We start from the raw sequence: 21110 nt of genomic DNA on the forward strand, positions 1-21110 counted from the left end.
AACCCTGGAATGAGTAGGGGTGTCCAAACTTTTGACTGTTACTGTAGCGTGTCAGTGATTGAGACTAATGTGTTTTATGTCCCCGGTAGCAGTCATGTAATGTGTTGTTAATTGACTTTGGGCCAGTTAGCCATTGCCAGATTATGCCCCCAAAAAATAAATAATTTTATCATTCATGTTCGAGTTTTCAAATCAAATCTTATTGGTCACATACATGTTTGGCAGACGTTATTGCGGGTGTAGCAAAATGCTTGTGCTTCTAGCTCCGACAGTGCAGCAAAATCTATCAAGTAATATCTAAGTTTCACAACATATACCCAAAATACACATAAAACTGATTGATTAATTCAGAGCGGCATTGGACTAAGATACAGTGGCGTAGTATAGAGTACAGTATATACATATGAGATGGGTGATGCAATATTTACAAACAATTAAAGTGACTAATATACCATAGAATAGAGTACAATTTACACATATGAGATGAGTAATGCAAGATACAGAGACAAAGTGGCTAGTGATTCCTAATCTATGTCTATAGGCAGCAGCCTCTGATGTGCTGGAGATGGCTGTTTAACAGTGGTGTAGTATTGAACACAATACAGTATATACATATGAAATGGGTGATACAATATGTAAACACAATTTAAAAGTGACTAAGATACCATAGAATAGTGTGGAGTGCATTTTATACATATGAGATGAGGAATGCTAGATACGGAACATTGGCTAGTGGCTAATGATCCATTTCTAAAAGTGGTGTGACCCAGGCGGTGATACAGCCCGTCAGGATGCTCTCAATTGTGCGTCTGTAAAAGTTTGTGAGGGTTTTCTTTAGCCTCCTGAAGTTGAAGAGGCATTGTTGCGCCTTCAACACCACGCTGTCTGTGTGGGTGGACCATTTCAGTTTGTCAGTGATGTGTACGCTGAGGAACTTGAAGCTTCCACCTCCTCCACTGTGGCCACATCGATGTGGATAGGGAGGTTGCTCCCTCTGCTGTTTCCTGAAGTCCACAATCATCTCCTTTGTTTTGTTGACATTGAGTGAGAGGTTTTTTCCTGGCACCACTCCCAGAGCCCTCAGCCTACAGGGAGGCGTCTCATCATTGTTGGTAATCAAGCCTACTACTGTTGTGTCGTCTGCAAACTTGATGATTGAGTTGGAGGCGTGCTTGGCCATGCAGTCATGGGTACTTAGTCAATGCTGTATGCATCCTCTCTCAGCAAAAAGCCATTCGGAAATACGTGTTTGCTACACCCACAATTTTTTTTTGTAGCTGTGTATAAAGCATTCATGGCCAAAACAAACACCAAGCACCACTTCTCAACACAAAGGGACTTTTATTTAAAGGACATATGTAACACTATTGTTCACTCCTTCCATGAAACCATCGGATGCCTGCTAAACATCTTAGTAGTATGATCCACTCTTACATTTCCATTCAGTAGAAAGGAAACGGAAAGATGATATAACGGCTACATTTTGAGATTATGATCTGAAGCCATTTGTAAAGACTCCTGGTAAATATATGTAAACAGAATTATTTCACTTGATCTACCATAAAAAATGTATACAATTTGAGTAAAAAACAATATGCAATCACATTTCTAACAGAAGTCTAAATCTAGCCAGCATCACTCAAACTATTGCATCATTCTGAAAAGATGTCCAGATTTCTTAACACTCAGTATCTATTTACATGGGAATGTTCCAAGACGTGAGATTGTTTCTAAATAAATTACAGATCCAATGCAACAACATCCATGCAAGCTTGAGTGCTAGCTATGATGAGAGACCTATGAGGAAGAAAGCAAGGGCAAGCCAGTGCATGGTTTGGCATTAGATCGCATCCATGCCCCGTGAGAATGAAGAGCCAAAGCCTAGTCCCATGCCTCTCTGAGTGTGGGTCTGGGACCTGGCCATCTCGTACTGAACGTCAAGGTTATGGAACATCTCCTCCTGCTGCTGCAGGGTCTTCAGGCCTTCGTCGTTGAGTGGCTTTGAGGCCTCACCTTCCTCTTCCCCCTGACAGGACAGACATCTCAGTGTTAGAAATACAAGGCTCTGCGCAGCATGGTCCCCAATTAAATGAGAAAATAAAAGGACTCGGTTATACATACTTTGATGCCCATCAGTTTACGAAATTTAACATTTTGGTCCTTATTTCCAAAGTTCAGCTTCTCCCACAACTCAGCTGTCTGGGACTTGTCCTTCAAAACCAAACAATTTGAATGTATTAGTAATTTGCAACAATCGAGCCACCATGAGCAGAGTTGCATGTTTTTTTCGTAGCGTTTTCTTTTCATTAAGTCACTAGTTGTACATTCCGGACAGAACAAAGCACACTAACGATAATCGGCCCCATCAGATAATAAACAGCGTAGACTTATTGCACTACATTTTCTGTATTGCGTACAAGGGATTCAAAAATAAAATCTTACCCCTTCCTTCTTTCCCTGCCAGAGCTTCTTCCTTTTCTTCTCCTGTTCTGCAAACTTCAGGGGGTTGACAGCTGAGGGATTGTAATAGCTGGGCACAGCAATGCCAGTCTCTGCTAAGGTTTTGGCTTGTAGGGCTGCCATCTGCGCTGCCATGGCGATCTGGGGCGTGACCTGTGTCCCAGAGGCCAGGAGAGCTGCCACGTTGAGGACAGGGTGGGTAGCAGCTGCAGCAGCAACTACTACTGTGTCAGACGGCAGGGGGGCTGGCACTAAAAACAATACAAAAAAAAAAAAGGTTTGAGGTTAGTGATCAGTTTAACTCACTTTGAATTAGGTGCAATTGATAGCCGAGAAGTGTCTCACCTGCATGTACCTCCTGATGCTGTTTCTCCAACATCTCCTTTTCTTTCTGCTCTTGCAGTTTCTTTGCCCTTTCCAACCTGGAGATATAGAGAAAAGACAGTGAAGGGTGTTCATATTTGTCAGCTAGGCTTTGGGAGCAGAATGATAGATTGTCCACTATCAAATAGAGATACTCAAGAAACAAATCATGAACCCCACAGTTCCTCTAAGGGTGTTTTCACATATAGTCCCCATTAAAAGAATCGATCTCAGTCCATACAAAAATGGTGTGGAAGAACTTGAATGACCTACACAGAGCCCTGACCATAACCCCAGTGAACACCTTTGGGGTGAATTGGAACGCCGACTGCGAGCCAGGCCTAATCGCCCAACATCAATGCCCGACCTCACTAATGCTCGTGGCTGAATGGAAGCAAGTCCCCGCAGCAATGTTCCAACATTGCTATGTTTAGAAAGGAACCAAGATCTTTTTCCAACAGTCACTCAATACACACTCAATACACTCAAGCCATTCAAATCAGAATGTGTTGTCGGACAGCTAAATATACCCACTTATATTTTGGAAGCTAATAGACTGCATTTAGTTAAAATATGAGACAATTGTAATTAGAAGATACTATTAACCCTGTCTAGAGTCTAAGCCGGGGGAGGGGGGAATTATTTTAAGACGGTCATACCAAGGAACATTTATCTATTTGATTTTACATTTTAAGACCCCTTAAAAAGGTACCAGGGGGAAAAAATTATATTGGATGAAACATTGAATTTGGCATTACTGCTATTAGCCAATAGAAACACACTGAATAACAGATTCACTACATGGAACAGTCAAAAAAGAATATCAAACGGAAGTTTGTTCCGAAGTGTCTGTCCTATATCTGAGATAAGAAAGCTCAGGAAACTTTTAATGACCTTTCTATTTTTTAACATGTATTTATCCCCTATTTTAGGGACTAAACTATCTCCACATAAGGTGCCTTCAGAAAGTATTCAGACCCCTTGACATTGTCCACATGTTGTTACGTTACAGCCTTACTCTAAAATAGTTACTTAAACTATTCCTCAGCAATCTACACACAATACCCCATAATGACAAACGTAAACAGGTTTTGACATTTTTGCAAATGTATAAGAGATACCTTATTTACATAAGTATTCAGAACCTTTGCTATGAGACTCGAAATTGAGCTCAGGTGCATCCTGTTTCCATTGATCATCCTTGAGATGTTTCTACAACTTGATTGGAGTCCACCTGTGGTAAATTCAATTGATTGGACATGATTTGGAAAAGCACACACACCTGTCTATATAAGGTTCCACAGTTGACAGTGCATGTCAGAGCAAAAACCAAGCCAAGAGGTCGAAGGAATTGTCTGTGCAGCTCCGAGACAGGATTGTGTCCAGGCACAGATCTGGGGAAGATTACCAAAAAATGTCTGCAGCATTGAAGGTCCCCAAGAACACAGTGGCCTCCATCATTCTGGGTCAGGGAGGTGACCAAGAACCCGATGGTTACTCTGACAGAGTTCCAGAGTTCCTCTGTGAAGATGGTTGTCCTTCTGGAAGGTTCTCCCATCTCTGCAGAACTCAACCAATCAGGCCTTTATGGTAGAGTGGCCAGAAGGAAGCCATTCCTCAGTAAAAGGCACATGATAGCCAGCTTGGAGTTTGCCAAAAGGCACCTAAAGGACTTCCAGACCATGAGAACCCAGATTCTCTGGTCTGATGAAACCAAGATTGAACAAAGAGTTCCATCTCACGTCTGGAGGAAACCTGGCACCATGTCTATGGTGAAGCATGGTGGTGGCAGAATCATGCTGTGGGAATGTTTTTCAGCGGCAGGATACTAGTCAGGAACGAGGTAAAGATGAACGGAGCAGAGTACAGAGAGATCCTTGACGAAAACCTGCTCCAGAGCTCTCAGGACCTCAGACTGGGGCGAAGGTTCACCTTCCAAAAGGGCAACACAGGAGTGGCTTCAGGGACAAGTCTCTGAATGTCCTTGAATGGCCCAGCCAGAGTCCGGACTTAAACCTGATTGTAAATCACTGGAGAGTCCCATCCAACAAGACAGAGCTTGAGAGGATCTGCAGAGAAGAAAAGGAGAAAAATCGCCAAATACAGGTGTGCCAAGTTTGTAGTGTCATAACAAAAACGACTCAACACTGTAATTTCCTGCCAAAGGTGCCCGAACAAAGTACTGAGTAAAGGGTCTGAATATCTATGTAAACTGGTACCGGGGACCATCAGATCTTGTGAGTGTCCTAGAGCTAAACGGAGAACACCATTGTGTTCTTGAGTCTTGGCTGTCAGAGTGGTCATATTAGCAGATTAGTGTGTAGCCCAAACAGTTCGGATGCTACAGACAGAAATTGGCAGAGGAGGCTGTACTGACTTCAGACAAGTCCTGTGAGGGTTGTGGACATCCTAGAGCAAAATGAATGCCATCGTGTTCGTGAGAGTCATCTTTCAATAGAGTGGTCATAACCGTTCGGACGCTACAGACGTTTTTGTGACAAGACCGATTTGAGATGTCTTATGGTCTGACAAACACCGCTCTAGCTCTGCCACCTTTCACCGCAGATGCGGAAGGGCGATATCAGCGGTTGCGGTTGATTGAGACACAGACCATGCAAAAAAACATCGCTCTAGCTTAAACAGACGGATTTTGATGGGGATTTTCTATTACGTTAATTTGATTTCCACGGGGTCGCAGAAGTTGTAGGCTAAGGGTTAACATGCAAATATTATTGGTGAGAGAATAAATAGCAAGAGAACAACTGCAGACTAAATAATGATGTTACCTAAATTGTTACTACTGCACCTTTAAGAGCTAGAATAGATTTGTACCCTATGTTGCGATTCTCACGAAATATGTTGTCTTCTCACACTATTAAAACCCCACAATAAATAAACAGCTCTCTTAGCCTATAGATCACATATTGCAAACAAATAAACTGAACTAAAAATTCTAGACATTTTGGAATTTCTGTGCATCTTTGACAATCGCTAATCAATATCCAAAAACAGGACACTTTTTCCTGCGAAGCTGCACATCACCAGCTTTCTTTTCTGGCACCAATGTGAGGGTTTATGGCAGGGGAAACGGTGTTGCAGTAGTCTAGTGTGGTGCCGGAATACTGACAAGCGAACCTAGGGAGCTTTGTGTTCACAATGGAACCGGAACACGGAATTCAAACAAGCCGAACTCAGACCAACTCTCGAGATGGTCTCTGTTCGGTTTGAATCGGGGGGAGGGGGGGCTCTTTTGAGAGGTACGAGTTCCTTTGGGGTGAGCACACTGCACAAAATATTAAGCAAAACCACACTGAGTTAACAAAAATTGTCTGAAAGGGACCAAGTGTGAAAACACCCTAAGATGCTGCGGTACCTTCTGGCCAGGGCCTCTTGTGCGTCCATGGCAGTGTTTCTGCCCCGAAAAGCCTGGGGGCTCACAGACCTGCTACGACTCTTCTCTTTTCTGTGCACTTTCTCATTCTTCTTCTTCCGCCCTCTAAAGAGACATTATAGCATTTCAAGATCCACAGAAAGATCTGCATTCAGTCACACACACAACACAATTTAAGAGACACATGGTGACTAACTGACGAAGAGTGGCAAATGTGAGGGACACAGGAGTGGTTACTAAAGACAAACACAGAAAATGGTAGGGAAAGAAGCAAACGAAACGCACCTGCTGTTGCTCCTGCGGCGGTGTTTGGTCTTTGAGCCCGACCGGGACCTGGCCCTCTTCTTCTTCTCCCGCGGGGAACGCGATCTCAGTTTGTCCCGACTTCTGCTGCGATGACGCCTAAAACCAGACAAAATGCAAGTTTTATTCTTATAAAAGAAAACATGCAACTCACTCTACCCAGTTTACTGTGACCAATCTCAATACATCAAGTCATCATGTAGCATCTCACTGAGCCTAGACCCACCTGTCGCATGAGTGTGACCTGGAGTGGCTCCGTCCCTTCTTGTCTTTGCGCCGGTGTCGCTCCTCCCCGTTCTCTGCAGAAAGTCTCTCCCTGCCCCTCTCAGTCTGCTCCGGCAGATCATCCTGCTTGCTGTGAGATTTTGATGGCTTCTCAGAGTCCCTCCTTTGTGCCTGTTTTAAGAAGAAGGTGTCTCTTTCAGGAAAATAGTGCAACAAAGAGTTAGTACAACTGTTTGATACAGAAGATACCAAAGCATGTTGAGAACTCATGCTCACTTCAGACATACATCCCCCTCATATTTAGAACGACTGAACACCAGAAACCAAACATTTCTTTACAACATGACCGACCATGACCGGATATGTAAGAAGGGTAAATAGCTTGACGGAGCTACACTGTCAGTCCACTTTTTAACTGCTTGTTTAAATGTTGTTTTTCCCCACTTTGTGAGTGCAACTTTTTTATTCATCTTATTTAACAAGTCAGTTAAGAACAAATTCTTATTTACAATGGCGGCCTACCCCAGCCAAACCCTAACCCAGACGACGCTGGGCCAATTGGGAGTCCCATAGGGTGGCGCACAATCACGGCCAGTTGTAATACAGCCTGGAATCGAACCAGGGTCTGTAGTGACACCTCTAGCACAGATGCAGTGCCTTAGACAGCTGGAGATAAATTTGATAATGAAATGCCCTCCAATGTACCAAGACACATACTCGAACTTGTAGCACGTAGGTTTTGTCAAATCTACCACCTACTCAAGTGCACCAAGTACAGTCACTTCTTAGTTTTGTTTCAATCATATTATGGAAGGCACATAAATTAAACACCTTATATAGTACCCAAAACTCAATGTAGATTATCGTGGATCATCACCTCTGAGACAGCTTTAATACATACGTTTTAATTCAGCACTTTATTCCCTCCCCAATCTACAAGTGCATGCAGCCAGGAAGATTTCAATGGTGGGCTCAGAATGAATTTGGATTAATAAGGTTACAGCCAGCAGACTTCTTTGACTTGAGCTTGAATTGAACCCAGTAATAGGCAATTGAACCCAGGAAAAGGCTAATGTTAATTTCCTTTATTTGCAATTATTTTCTAGGAGGCAAGTATAAGTTTGAATGGCTGATAGTTACCTGTCCGAGTAGTAGGCATATAATTTTGCTATGTCAGCAGCGTCTTCAGTTCAGTGTCTCTTCGTGCTTTAGCACGCTGAGTATGATTTATTGTAGAAATGTTATCATGTGATCTACACACAGGATTTATTTAAAAAATAATCTCATATACAGTACCAGTACAAAGTTTGGACACCTACTCATTCAAGGGTTTTTCTTTATTTGTACTATTGTCTACATTGTAGAATAATAGTGAAGACATCAAAACTATGAAATAACACATATGGAGTCATGTAGTAACCAAAAAAAGTAACCAAGTGTTAAACAATTCAAAATATATATTTGAGATTCTTCAAAGTAACCACCCGTTCCCTTGATGACAGCTTTGCACACTCTTGGCATTGTCTCAACCAGCTTCATGAGGTAGTCACCTGGAATGCATTTCAATTAACAGGTGTGCCTTGTTAAAAGTTAATTTGTTTGAGCCAATCAGTTGTGTTGTGACAAGGTAGGGGGGTATACAGAAGATAGCCCTTATTGGTAAAAGACCAAGTCCATATTATGGCAAGAACAGCTCAAATAAGCAAAGAGAAACGACAGTCCATAATTTCTTTAACACATGAAGGTCAGTCAATCCGGAACATTTCAAGAACTTTTAAAGTTTCTTCAAGTGAAGTCGCAAAAAACATCAAGCGCTATGATGTAACTGGCTCATGAGGACCACCACAGGATTTTTATTTTAAAATGTAACCTTTACTTAACTAGGCACGCCAGTTAAACTTCTTAGGGATAGCCCCCTTTTTCCAATTTTTTTGTGCCTAAAATGACATACCCAAATCTAACAGCCTGTAGCTCAGGCCTTGAAGCAAGGATATGCATATTCTTGGTACCATTTGAAAGGAAACACTTTGAAGTTTGTGGAAATGTGAATTGAGCGTTGGAGAAAAACACAATAGATCTGGTAGAAGAAAATCCAACCATCTTTGAAATGCAACAGAAAGGTCCCAGTTCTAGTCATCACTCTGGTTGTAATTCCGATGGTGTCCACAAGATGGCAGCAGTGTATGTGCAAAGTTTGACGGATAACTTGAAGTATGAGCGAACTACATGACATTTAGTGTGCAGTCACCCAGGTACATTTGGGCAAATCGTGAGAGACATTTGTATTCATATTACATTTTTCTGCAAGAATATTGTCAAATCTGTATACTTGGACTGATTCAGCTTTTCCAGTATTAGTAGCCATATTATAAGTTCAACATTTGCAAAAGAACCAGTTTTCATAACTCTGAATATTCTTATAATTTTTGTCCAAAAAGAAAAGGCATGCTGTCGCACAAGGTTAGCAGCTACATTTTACGACAGACACAGGGTTCCCGCGAAGCCCAGCTCATTGGCTATCTAGCTAGCTTTGTATGACCCCAATTGATGCTTATTTGACAAAGTTAGAGTCGATCAAGTGAAGACCGCCCGCGTCATCGGCGTGCTATGAAGGCATCGCTCTCTGACCAAATACAGTGTCCTATAGAATTTTCTACACCCCTAATGACATAGTGAAGTCTGGTTACGTTCTAGGATCTCTGAGGAATACATACAAACGTGATCTGACTGGTTGAACCAACATTTAGGGTGATATTTTCAGATTCCTTTCTTTGAAAATTGAACGAGTGGAAATACAAAAATCGATCGTGCATGCTAGATGGACCTTTTTAAGGATATGAAAAATGATTTTATTTAACAAAACGACACTTTGGATGATAAATCAGAGCAAGATTTCAGAATGTAAGTACACATTTCACCTTCAGAGGTGAATTTATCAAACTTATCACGGTGAAAAAAAAGTGTTTTGTTGTTAAGAGCTCTCCTCATACAATAGCATGGCATTTTTTCGCAGTAATAGCTACTGTAAATTGGACAGCGCAGTTATATTAACAAGAATTTAAGCTTTCAGCCAATATAAGACACTTATTTGTACCGACATTTGTTGTTTCGCTGCATGATTTACAACTGTCCCGTTGACGGGACGCCTATCCCTAAGAAGTGTTTAAGAACAAATTCTTATTTACAATGACGGTCTACCGGGGAACAGTGGGGTAACTGCCTTGTTCAGGGGCAGAATGACAGATTTTTACCTCAGGGATTCGATCCAGTAACCTTCTGGTTACTGACCCAACGCTCTAACCACTAGGCTACCTGCAGCCCCAAAGGAAAGGAAGACCCAGTGTTACCTCTGCTGCAGAGGATAAGTTAATTAGAGTTAACTGCACCTCAGAATTCAGCCCAAATAAATGCTTCACAGAGTTCAAGTAACAAACACATCTCAACATCAACTTTTCAGAGAGTGCGTGAATCAGGCATTCATGATCAAATTGCTGCAAAGAAACCACTACTAAAGGACACCAATAATAAGAAGAGACTTGCTTGGGCCAGGAAACACAAACAATGGACATTAGACCGGTGGAAATCTGTCCTTTGGTCTGATTAATTCAAATTTGAAATGTTTGGTTCCAACCGCCGTGTCTTTGTGAGAAGCAGAGTAGGTGAACGGATGATCTCCGCATGTGTGAATGAGAGGGATGGAGTGCTGCATCAGATGACCTGGCCTCCACAATCACCCGACCTCTACCCAATTGAGATGGCTTGGGATGAGCTGGACCGCAGAGTGAAGGAAAAGCAGCCAACAAGTGCTCAGCATATTTGGGAACTCCTTCAAGACTATTGGAAAAGCATTCCAGGTGAAGCTGGTTGAGAAAATGCGAAGTGTGTGCAAAGCTGTCATCAAGGCAAAAGGTGGCTACTTTTAAGAATCTCAATTATATTTTGATTTGTTCAAAACTTTTTTGGTTACTACATGATTCCATGTGAAATGTCATAGTTTTGATGTCTTCACTATTATTCTACAATGTAGAAAATAATAAAAAATAAAAAACCTTGAATGAGTAGGTGTCCAAACTTTTGACTGGTACTGTATATATTCTTCACCATCTACTATGGCTACACTCAAGTGACCAAGGATAAGTTAATGAGACATATCAAAATAAATGTTTTAAAACATGTCAGTTTTTCCATTTAATAATTCCATTAAGTCTCTTAGTATGCTTTGATTCAGGTTTCATTGCCTACAGTGTTGTTTGGTACTTACCATGGTCAACAAAAAACAAAAAAGACACTATTGACATTCAAGATGGTGACAGTACTCCAGCCTACTTTTAGTTCACTAAAATTAACTAAGATTAGTTACCTCTTTGCTCCTGCTCCGACTTCGTCTGTGCTTTTTGTCACCTGTAAAAGTAAAACGATGAGAACAGTGACGAAATTCTACTGCACTATTAAATTAGGATTGACTCCGATGAGTCACCTGTAGTGCTTGACTATTTTGGACTGTTCTATCAACAAGGTACAGCTGCTCTAAGCTTATGTCAAATCCAAATAACATGACCAGTTTCTGGGATGTGACCTACCAAGTGAACATAACAAAAATGTATTACCAAAACTACAAACATCATTCCGAGTTATCAAATTTAGTGCATTTAACTCACTTGATTTGCGTTTCCGGTCCCTGGAGTGTGACCTTGATCGTGAAGGATGGTATTTGGAGCTTCTGGGGGATTTGGATGATTCCATAGTGTGTTTTCTTCTGTCCGTGTAAAGAGAGCCCATCAAGGGTAGCAGGTTGGTCGAGTCGGCATCACTTGCCTAAATTAAAGTAAACACACTGATCAACCTTACGGTTTATTTGTTCTTTAAGCAGCACTTCGGGAAGACAATGTTTCAGCACAAAACAGCATCCCAACCAGGACCAGTGGTGTAAAGTACATGAGTAAAAATGTACCCATATGACATTTTTGGCCAATACCAATATCCAATATATTCCTTGCCAAAAAAAACGATACCAGTAACCGAAATTCAAAGTTTTAGCAGCCTTTTAAGAATTCTAGTACAGTTAAATAGTTACACACAGCGGTCTAAGGCACTGCATCTCAGTGCAAGAGGCGTCACTACAGTCCCTGGTTCGAATCCAGGCTGTATCACATCTGGCAGTGATTGGGAGTCCCATTGGGCGGCACACAATTGGCCCAGCGTCGTCCGGGTCTGGCTGGGGTAGGTCGTCATTGTAAATAATAATTTGTTCTTAACTGTCTTGCCTAGTTAAAGGTTACACACACACACCACACTGACTAAAAAGTTATTTTGTTGGCATTTACACATGTCCCCATTACCAGTAAAACATAATCAAAACCCATTTATTTCACTTGCTGTGCTGTTTCGTTGTTCATTTGATCAGTCGTTTCATTCTCAACCAGGATTTCTATGGAACGCCGTTGGGTCTTTGCGTGTGATACATGCCAAATAATAATCGACATAATCTGTTTCAGTAGCTATAGTTAGCTAGCTAACTATATAGCTAGGTGTCATCTTCTAAAATAACCCTACTTTATAAGACAGTTCTTATTTGATTAACTTCTTATGGATGGAGGCAGTATTGAGTAGCTTGGATGAATAAGATGCCCAGAGTAAACTGCCTGCTACTCAGTCCCAGAAGCTAAGATATGCATATTATTAGTAGATTTGGATAGAAAACACTCTGAAGTTTCTAAAACTGTTTGAATGATGTCTGTGAGTATAACAGAACTCATATGGCAGGCAAAAACCTGAGAAGAAATCCAACCAGGAAGTGGGAAATCTGAGGTTTGTAGGTTTTCCTATCCAATATACAGTGTCTTTGGGGTCATATTGCACTTCCTACGGCTTCCACTAGATGTCAACAGTCTTTAAAACCTTGTTTGCTGCTTCTACTGTGAAGAATGAGTGAAGGAGAGCTCTTTGAGTCAGGTGTCTGGCATGAGCTGACCACGCGCTCTCCTGTGAGAGTGACCTGCGTTCCATCGCATTTCTAAAGACAAAGGAATTCTCCGGTTGAAACATTATTGAAGAGTTATGTTAAAAACATCCTAAAGATTGATTCTATACATTGTTTGACATGTTTCTACGAACTGCAATGGAATTTTTTGACTTTTCGTCTGACATGCGCGTCATCAATTTGGATTTTGGAACTAAACGCGCGAACAAAGGGAGGTATTTGGACAAATTGTGGGCGTTATCGAACAAAACAGACATTTATTGTGGAACTGGGATTCCTGGGAGTGCATTCTGATGAAGATCAAAGGTAAGTGAATATTTATAATACTATTTCTGACTTCTGTTGACTCCACAACATTGCGGATATCTGAATGGCTTGTTTGGGCTCTGAGCGCTATACTCAGATTATAGCATGGTGTGCTTTTTCGGTAAAGCTTTTTCAAAATCTGACACAGCGGTTGCATTAAGGAGAAGTTTATCTAAAGTTCCATGTATAATACTTGTATCTTTTATCAATGTTTATTATGATTATTTCTGTAAATTGATGTGGCCCTCTGCTAAATCACCGGATGTTTGAGGCAAAACATTACTGAACATAACGCGCCAATGTAAACTGAGATTTTTGGATATAAATATGAACTTTATCAAACAAAACATACATGTATTGTGTAACACAAAGTCCTATGAGTGTCATCTGATGAAGATCATCAAAGGTTAGTGATTAATTTTATCTCTATTTCTGCTTTTTGTGACTCCTCTCTTTGGCTGGAAAAATGGCTGTGTTTTTCTGTGACTAGGTACTGACCTAACATAATCGTTTGGTGTGCTTCGTCGTAAAGCCTTTTTGAAAAATCGGACACTGTGGCTGGATTTACAAGTTTATCTTTAAAATGGTGTAAAATACTTGTATGTTTGAGGAATTTTTATTATGGGATTTCTGTTGTTTTGAATTTGGCGCCCTGCAGTTTCACTGGCTGTTGTCATATCGATCCCGTTAACGGGATCTCAGCCATAAGAAGTTTTAATGGTGGTTGGACCCATCTATGTGAAGCTATCCACAATAAGGATAAGGCAAAACAGTGGAATTTGTGGTTAGCCTTCAAAATAAATGGCATAATTCTACTATTTGTATTCATTTGCATCACTGTCAATGACATACTTTTATTTTGAAGGCTAACCGCAAATTCCACTATTGTGCCTAATCCTCATTGTGGCTAGCTTCACAACACATAACCCGGTCCGGTCGAGACTCACTAGCCAGATGAAGCCAGCTGGCTGCTTATAACATTAGCTTGGGCAACAGGGTTAGGTAGCTGGCTAGCTATTTATTTTCATGAACTGAAGATCAATTTCAAAAGGCGAACAACAATACTTACAACCTTGCTAAGAATAATGAAAATGATTGCAGTTTCTATGGTCATTGTTTTCAGGCTGGTTGTATTGGTGATAGCTAGGTACCAAGCTAAAGCTAGCTACCCCCAGAAGTTGCGGTCGAACAACTGATGCTTTATTACCAACGCGGTATTGTAAACACATCGTTCGTTGCCGGTGCTTGCTTGTTTGCTGACTTTATTGTAAAGCTTTGACAGTGCTACTGTATCTTTTTATACACGCAAAGACCCAAACGGCGTTCCCTAGTATGTATGTCGTGAAGCTAATAGCAGTGACGCTATTACTGTGTAACTCCGGTAGGGCAACATCTGAAAAATAGCGCACTTGGCAGTGTGTACCGGTGCTCGACCGGTTGGCGAAAGCCAACATCACCCACGACGGAGAACGGTTGATTGTCAAGGACAATGAATTCCATTATCTTGGCTATAATGGACTTTGCCTTTGAGTTGTCTTTGAATTTTCTTACTCTTCCAAATGACTGCTCGATCCACACAGCAGACATTGTGTGGGCTAGGTCAGGAATACTGTGTTGCACCTGTAGCGCAAAATTTTACATGCCGTTATTACATCATGTACATACGTTATATAGGTATGCATGGTAGCTTGACATCGGTTTTTAACATCGGCCGATACCGCTGTTGGCATTTTTAGCTAATATCGGCCGATTCCGATATGTTCGCTGATATATCATGCATCCCTACTTTAAAGTACTACTTAAGTCGTTTTTTGGGGTAGCTGTACTTTACTATTTATATTTGACAACTTTTACTAAACTACATTCCTAAAGAAAATTATTAACTTTTTACTCCATACATTTTTCCTGACACAAAAGTACTTGTTACATTTTGAATGCTTAGCAGGACAGAAAGTGGTCCAATTCACACACTTATGAAGAGAAAATCCCTGGTCATCTCTACTGCCTCTGATCTGGCGGACTCACTAAACACAAATGCTTTGCTTGTAAATAATGTTGGAGTGTTGGAGTGTGACCCTGGCTGTATGTTGTTCCTGTTCCCAAGAAAGCTAAGGTAACTGAGCTAAACGACTACCGCCCCGTAGCACTCACTTCCGTCATCATGAAGTGCTTTGAGAGACTAGTCAAGGACCATATCACCTCCACCCTACCGGACACCGCTAGACCCACTCCAATTTGCTTACCGACCCAATAGGTCCACAGACGACGCAATCGCAACCACACTGCACACTGCCCTAACCCATCTGGACAAGAGGAATACCCATGTGAGAATGCTGTTCATCGATTACAGCTCAGCATTTAACACCATAGTACCCTCCAAACTCGTCATCAAGCTCGAGACCCTGGGTCTCGACCCCGCTCGTGCAACTGGGTCCTGGACTTCCTGACGGGCCGCCCCAGGTGGTGAGGGTAGGTAACAACATCATCACCCGCTGTCCTCAACACTGGGCCCCAAAGGTGCGTTCTGAGCCTCTCCTGTACTCCCTGTTCACCCACGACTGCGTGCCATGCACGCCTCCAACTCAATCATCAAGTTTGCGGATGACACTACAGTGGTAGGCTTGATTACCAACAAACGACGAGACGCCTACAGGGAGGAGTGAGGGCCTCGGAGTGTGGTGTCAAGGAAAATAACCTATACTCAACGTCAACAAAACAAGGAGATGATTGTGGACTTCAGGAAACAGCAAGAGGGAGCACCCCCCTATCCACATCGACGGTCAGTAGTGGAGAAGTGGTGAATTTAAGTTCCTCGGTGACACATCACGGACAAACTGAATTGGTCCACCCACACAGACAGCGTTGTGAAGAAGGCGCAGCAGCGCCTCTTCAACCTCAGAGCTGAAGAAATTCGCTTGTCACAAAAGCACTCACAAACTTCTACAGATGCACAATCGAGAGCACCTGTCGGGCTGTATCACCGCCTGGTACGGCAACTGCTCCGCCACAACCGTAAGGCTCTCCAGAGGTAGTGAGTCTGCAGAACGCATCACCAGGGGCAAACTACCTGCCCTCCAGAACCTACACCACCGATGTCAAAAGGAACCATAAAGATCATCAAGGACAACAACCACCCAAGCCACTGCCTGTTCACCCCGCTATCATCCAGAGCGAGGTCAGTACAGTGCATCAAAGCAGGACCGAGAGACTGAAAAACAGCTTCTATCTCAAGGCCACAGACTGTTAAACAGCCACCACTAACATTAGCGGCCGCTGCAACATACTGACTCAACTCCAGCCACTTTAAAAATGGAATTGATGGAAATTATAAAAAATGTACCACTACCACTTTAAGCAATGCCACTTAATACAAGTTTACATACCCTACATTACCCATCTCATATGTATATACTGACTCTATATCATCTACTGCATCTGCCATCTTTATGCAATACATGTACCACTAGCCACTTTAAACTATGCCACTTTATGTTTACATACCCTACAGTACTCATCTCATACGTATATACCGTCTATACCATCTACTGCATCTGCCATGCCGTTCTGTACCACCACTCATTCATATATCTTTATGTACATATTCTTTATCCCTTTACACTTGTGTGTGTGTGTGTAAGGTAGTAGTGTGGAATTGTTAGGTTAGATTACTGTTGGTTATTACTGCATTGTCGGAACTAGAAGCTCAAGCATTTCGCTACACTCGCATTAACATCTGCTAACCATGTGTATGTGACTAATAAAATTTGATTTGATGTAAAAATGTAAAAAATTGTGCCGTCTTGTTTGCTTAATAAGGATTTTTTAAATTATTTGTACTTTTACTTTTGATACTTAAATATATTTGAACTACATTTACTATTGATACTTAAGTATATTTAAAAATCAAATACTTTTAGTCAAGTGGTATTTTACTGGGTGACCTTCACTTGAGTAATTTTCTATTAAGGTATCTTTACTTTTACTCAAGTATGAGAATTGAGTACTTTTTCCACCACTGACCGGCACCACTACGTTCTAGGGAAGATGAACGATGACTCAACCGGCTGTGTTATCCCACTGAGCTAAAGACATTAATTCAGAGGGCAAACACTAGTTTTCAGGTCTCAGGCAAGGTTACTCATCAGTCACATCAACTGGGCCCTTACAGACTTTGATTTGCTTCAGATTGCCCAACATAAAATGCTGGTCGTAGCTATATCGCTAACGTTAGCTAATTGTCTCCAAAGTTACCAACCCTCCTCCTGGACAGCTACTGGGTATGCAGGCGTTTGCGCTAAGTCAACCAAACCAACACCTATTAAAGTACCCGATGGGCATTTAGTTAGATACAAATGGAGGCTGCAAGTGGCAAATCAACATAATTGCTAACGTTAGCTAGCTAAGTTAACTACGGGTGTTTTTACAGTCAGTCCTCTTTAAAATAATCGATCTCAGTCCTCTTTAAAGTGAACTCCGCGGTAAAAAAAAAAAAGCTAAAGAACTCTGTTCTCTTTGTATTCACACTGCCCTTGAATTTGAATGAGGACTCAACTCTTTTGCCAGTTCACTTCACCTATTTCTTGGTCCGAGTCCTCTTTGCATTCACATTGCTATTAGAAAGGAACCAAGATGTTTTTCCAATATTCACTCAATGTAGTGCCCTGACCAGTGAACACCTTTGGGATGAATTGGAACGCCGACTGCGAGCCAGGCCTAATCGCCCAACATCAATGCCCGACCTCACTAATGCTAGTGGCTGAATGGAAGCAAATCCCCGCAGCAATATTCCAACATATAGTGGAAAGCCTTCCCAGAAGAGTGGAGGCTGTTATAGAAGCAAAGGTAGGACCAACTCCATATTAATGCCCATGATTTTGGAATTAGCTTTTCGACAAGCAGGTGTTCACATACTTTTGGTAATGTAGTGTGCCTACTTACATTTTGGAAGCAAATAGATTGCATTTAGTTAAATGGTGAGACATAATTGTAATCAGAAGATACTAATAAAATGAAATATTATTAGTAACAATAAATTGCAGAAGAATAACTGCAGATTAAATCATGCTGTAATTTTAAATTGAACACCCAATGTAGGCTACGGCCCTTTTGACTCTGTCAATCACCGTATTCTTATCGGCAGACTCAATAGCCTTGGTTTTTCTAATGACTGCCTCGCCTGGTTCACCAACTACTTCGCAGACAGAGTTCAGTGTGTCAAATCGGAGGGCATGTTGTCCGGACCTCTGGCAGTCTCTATGGGGGTACCACAGGGTTCAATTCTCAGGCCGACTCTTTTCTCTGTAGATATCAATGATGTCACTCTTGCTGCGGGCGATTCCCTGATCCACCTCTATGCAGACGACACCATTCTGTATACTTCTGGCCCTTCCTTGGACACTGTGCTAACTAACCTCCAAACGAGCTTCAATGCCATACAACTCTCCTTCCGTGGCCTCCAACTGCTCTTAAACGCTAGTAAAACCAAATGCATGCTTTTCAACCGTTCGCTRCCCRCACCCGCCCGCCCRACTAGCATCACYACYMTGGAYGGTTCYGACCTAGAATATGTGGACAACTAYAAATACCTAGGTGTCTGGYTAGACTGTAAACTCTCCTTCCAGACTCATATYAAACATCTCCAATCCAAAATCAAATCTAGAATCGGCTTTCTATTTCGCAACAAAGCCTCCTTCACTCAYGCCGCCAAACTTACCCTAGTAAAACTGACTATCCTACCGATCCTCGACTTCGGCGATGTCATCTACAAAATAGCTTCCAATACTCTACTCAGCAAACTGGATGCAGTCTATCACAGGGCCAACCATTTTGTTACCAAAGCCCCTTATGCCACCCACCACTGCGACCTGTATGCTCTAGTCAGCTGGCCCGCGCTACATATTCGTCGCCCGACCCACTGGCTCCAGGTCATCTATAAAAGTCTATGCTAGGTAAAGCTCCGCCTTATCTCATTTCACAATAACAACACCCACCCGTAGCACAAGTTCTAGCAGGTACTGATCATCCCCAAAGCCAACACCTCATTTGGCCTGCTTTCCTTCCAGTTCTCTGCTGCCAGTGACTGGAACGAACTGCAAAAATTGCTGAAGTTGGAGACTTATTTCCCTCAACAACTTTAAAACATCAGCTATTTGAGCAGCTAACCGATCGCTGCAGTCCATCTGTAAATAGCCCACCCAATCTACCTACCTCATCCCCATACTGTTTTTATTTTCTTTCCTGCTCTTTTGCACACCAGTATCTCTACTTGCACATCATCATCTGCTCATTTATCACTCCAGTGTTAATCTGCTAAATTGTAATTATTCGCTCCTATGGCCTATTTATTGCCTACCTCCTCATGCCTTTTGCACACACTGTATATAGACTTTATTTTTTTCTACTGTGTCATTGACTTGTTTGTTATTGGCTTGTTTATTCCTTGTGTAACACTGCTTTGCTTTATCTTGGCCAGGTCGCAGTTGTAAATGAGGACTAGCCTACCTGGTTAAATAAAAAAATAAAAAGAGCTAGAATAGATTTTGTACCCTGTTGCGATTCATAAAATACTTTGTCTCCTATTCAAACCCCACAATCAAATAAACATTTTACGAAGCTCTCAGCCTTTAGATCACAAAATTGCAAACAAATAATCTGAACTAAAAACTCGACACATTTTGTAATTGCTATGCGTCCTACCTTTTTGGGGGAATTGCTGACAATCCCTAAAAAATATCCAAAACAACACACGTTTTTTCCGCGACCCTGCACATCATAATTGTCTCTCTTTTTTAGCACCAATGTGAGGGGCTATGGCAGGGGAAACGGTGTTGCAGTAATCTAGTGTGTGGTGCGGGAATAATGACAAGCGAATCTAGGGCGTTGAGTGTTTACATTATCCTAAAAAAAGGGAACCGAACCTAACTCAGATCACCTCTCGAAATGGTTTCAGATCGGTTCGGGACTCGAGGGGTCTGAGTTCATTTGGAGTGTTTTCACTGCACAAACAATTAAGAGAACCGCACTGAGTTCACAAAAATTGGCTGAAAGGGACTGAGTGTAAAAACACCCACAAACGTTTGCTACCTAACGACGTTGCTAGTTTGCAAAAGACTCCTGCAACTCAAGGTACATAGTTAACTAGCGAACGTTAAATGATATACCTAGTTAGGTAACTAGTTAACACTAACATAATCCGATAAAGTAGAATTTCCATATATTTCCAAAATCAACAAGACAAAGCTACCAACTACTACAGCAACTAGCTACTGACGTTAACTCGCTAGGTTGTCGACATGGCTGCCACGGCAAAGACGCCATCTTGATTAAACAAAACATCTTTAAAATAGAAACAGCTAGCATAAATGATTATATGAACTCGATGGTAATGTATTTGGTGAACACTTACCGCCATGAGTCACTTGAAGAACCCCCGTAAAAAATAAATGTGAGTTGTTCTTTCTGTGCTGTCGTTGAGCTTCGTTCGGTGTTCCAGCAAATTCCTCCCACTTCCAGGCCGTTCTGTTACAACAGAGAGCGGAAGTGGCGGAGTAAGAGGTTTTACTCCGATCACAATTTGTCCACGACAATAAACCCATGAAGTGAGTAATTTTTGTATGGTGGTCAATGAGAGTGTCGAATTTGGTCAACAAACAATAATTGCACATTTTCTGGATGAATCTTATTTGATAGAATATAAGTTTCGTAATGGTTAGTTTGTTACGAATGCACAGATATAAGTGGACGCACTTGGAAAAACTACTTTATATTGGAGTTAATTAGGTCAACACCAGCAAGGCCTGGGGCCCTGACAGTATTCCAAGGCGCAATCTCAGCACATGTGCAGATCAACTGGCAGGCATATTCTTGGTAATTTTCAACCTCTCTGTAATCCCCACATATTTTATGATGACCACAATCATTCCTGCTCTCCACACGGCCCTCACCCACCCAGATAAAAGGAATACCTATGTGAGAATGCTGTTCATCACCATTATCCCCTCCAAGCTCGTCACCAAGCTTAAGACTCTGGGTCTGAACACCTCCCTCTGCAACTGAATCCTGGACTTCCTGACGATCTGACTC

At 41.8% G+C, this 21110-nt stretch overlaps 1 protein-coding gene across 1 annotated transcript; it reads right to left on the bottom strand.

Annotated features, from left to right (window-relative positions):
- Nucleotides 1–1321: 1321 nt before the first annotated feature.
- Nucleotides 1322–20560, bottom strand: LOC111957700 (arginine/serine-rich coiled-coil protein 2). Its single transcript, XM_023978644.2, has 10 exons — nucleotides 20434–20560; nucleotides 11401–11557; nucleotides 11103–11143; nucleotides 6744–6913; nucleotides 6500–6616; nucleotides 6197–6319; nucleotides 2806–2882; nucleotides 2443–2711; nucleotides 2122–2211; nucleotides 1322–2026 (listed from the first exon to the last, which is right to left on the bottom strand). The coding sequence occupies exons 1-10, from the start codon at nucleotides 20437–20439 to the stop codon at nucleotides 1841–1843; spliced, it is 1236 nt and encodes a 411-aa protein (XP_023834412.1). The 5' UTR covers nucleotides 20440–20560; the 3' UTR covers nucleotides 1322–1840.
- Nucleotides 20561–21110: the final 550 nt, after the last annotated feature.

The sequence above is a fragment of the Salvelinus sp. IW2-2015 genome, linkage group LG33, assembly GCF_002910315.2.
Source record: "Salvelinus sp. IW2-2015 linkage group LG33, ASM291031v2, whole genome shotgun sequence".
Lineage (NCBI taxonomy): Eukaryota > Metazoa > Chordata > Actinopteri > Salmoniformes > Salmonidae > Salvelinus > Salvelinus sp. IW2-2015.

Excerpts from the sequence above, each read along its gene's own strand:
- LOC111957700 (XM_023978644.2), bottom strand. Across the intron at positions 6,617-6,743 it reads AGGTCACACTCATGCGACAG|GCGTCATCGCAGCAGAAGTC; the intron begins GTGGGTCTAGGC and ends GTCTGGTTTTAG. Across the intron at positions 2,712-2,805 it reads GCATCAGGAGGTACATGCAG|TGCCAGCCCCCCTGCCGTCT; the intron begins GTGAGACACTTC and ends TATTGTTTTTAG.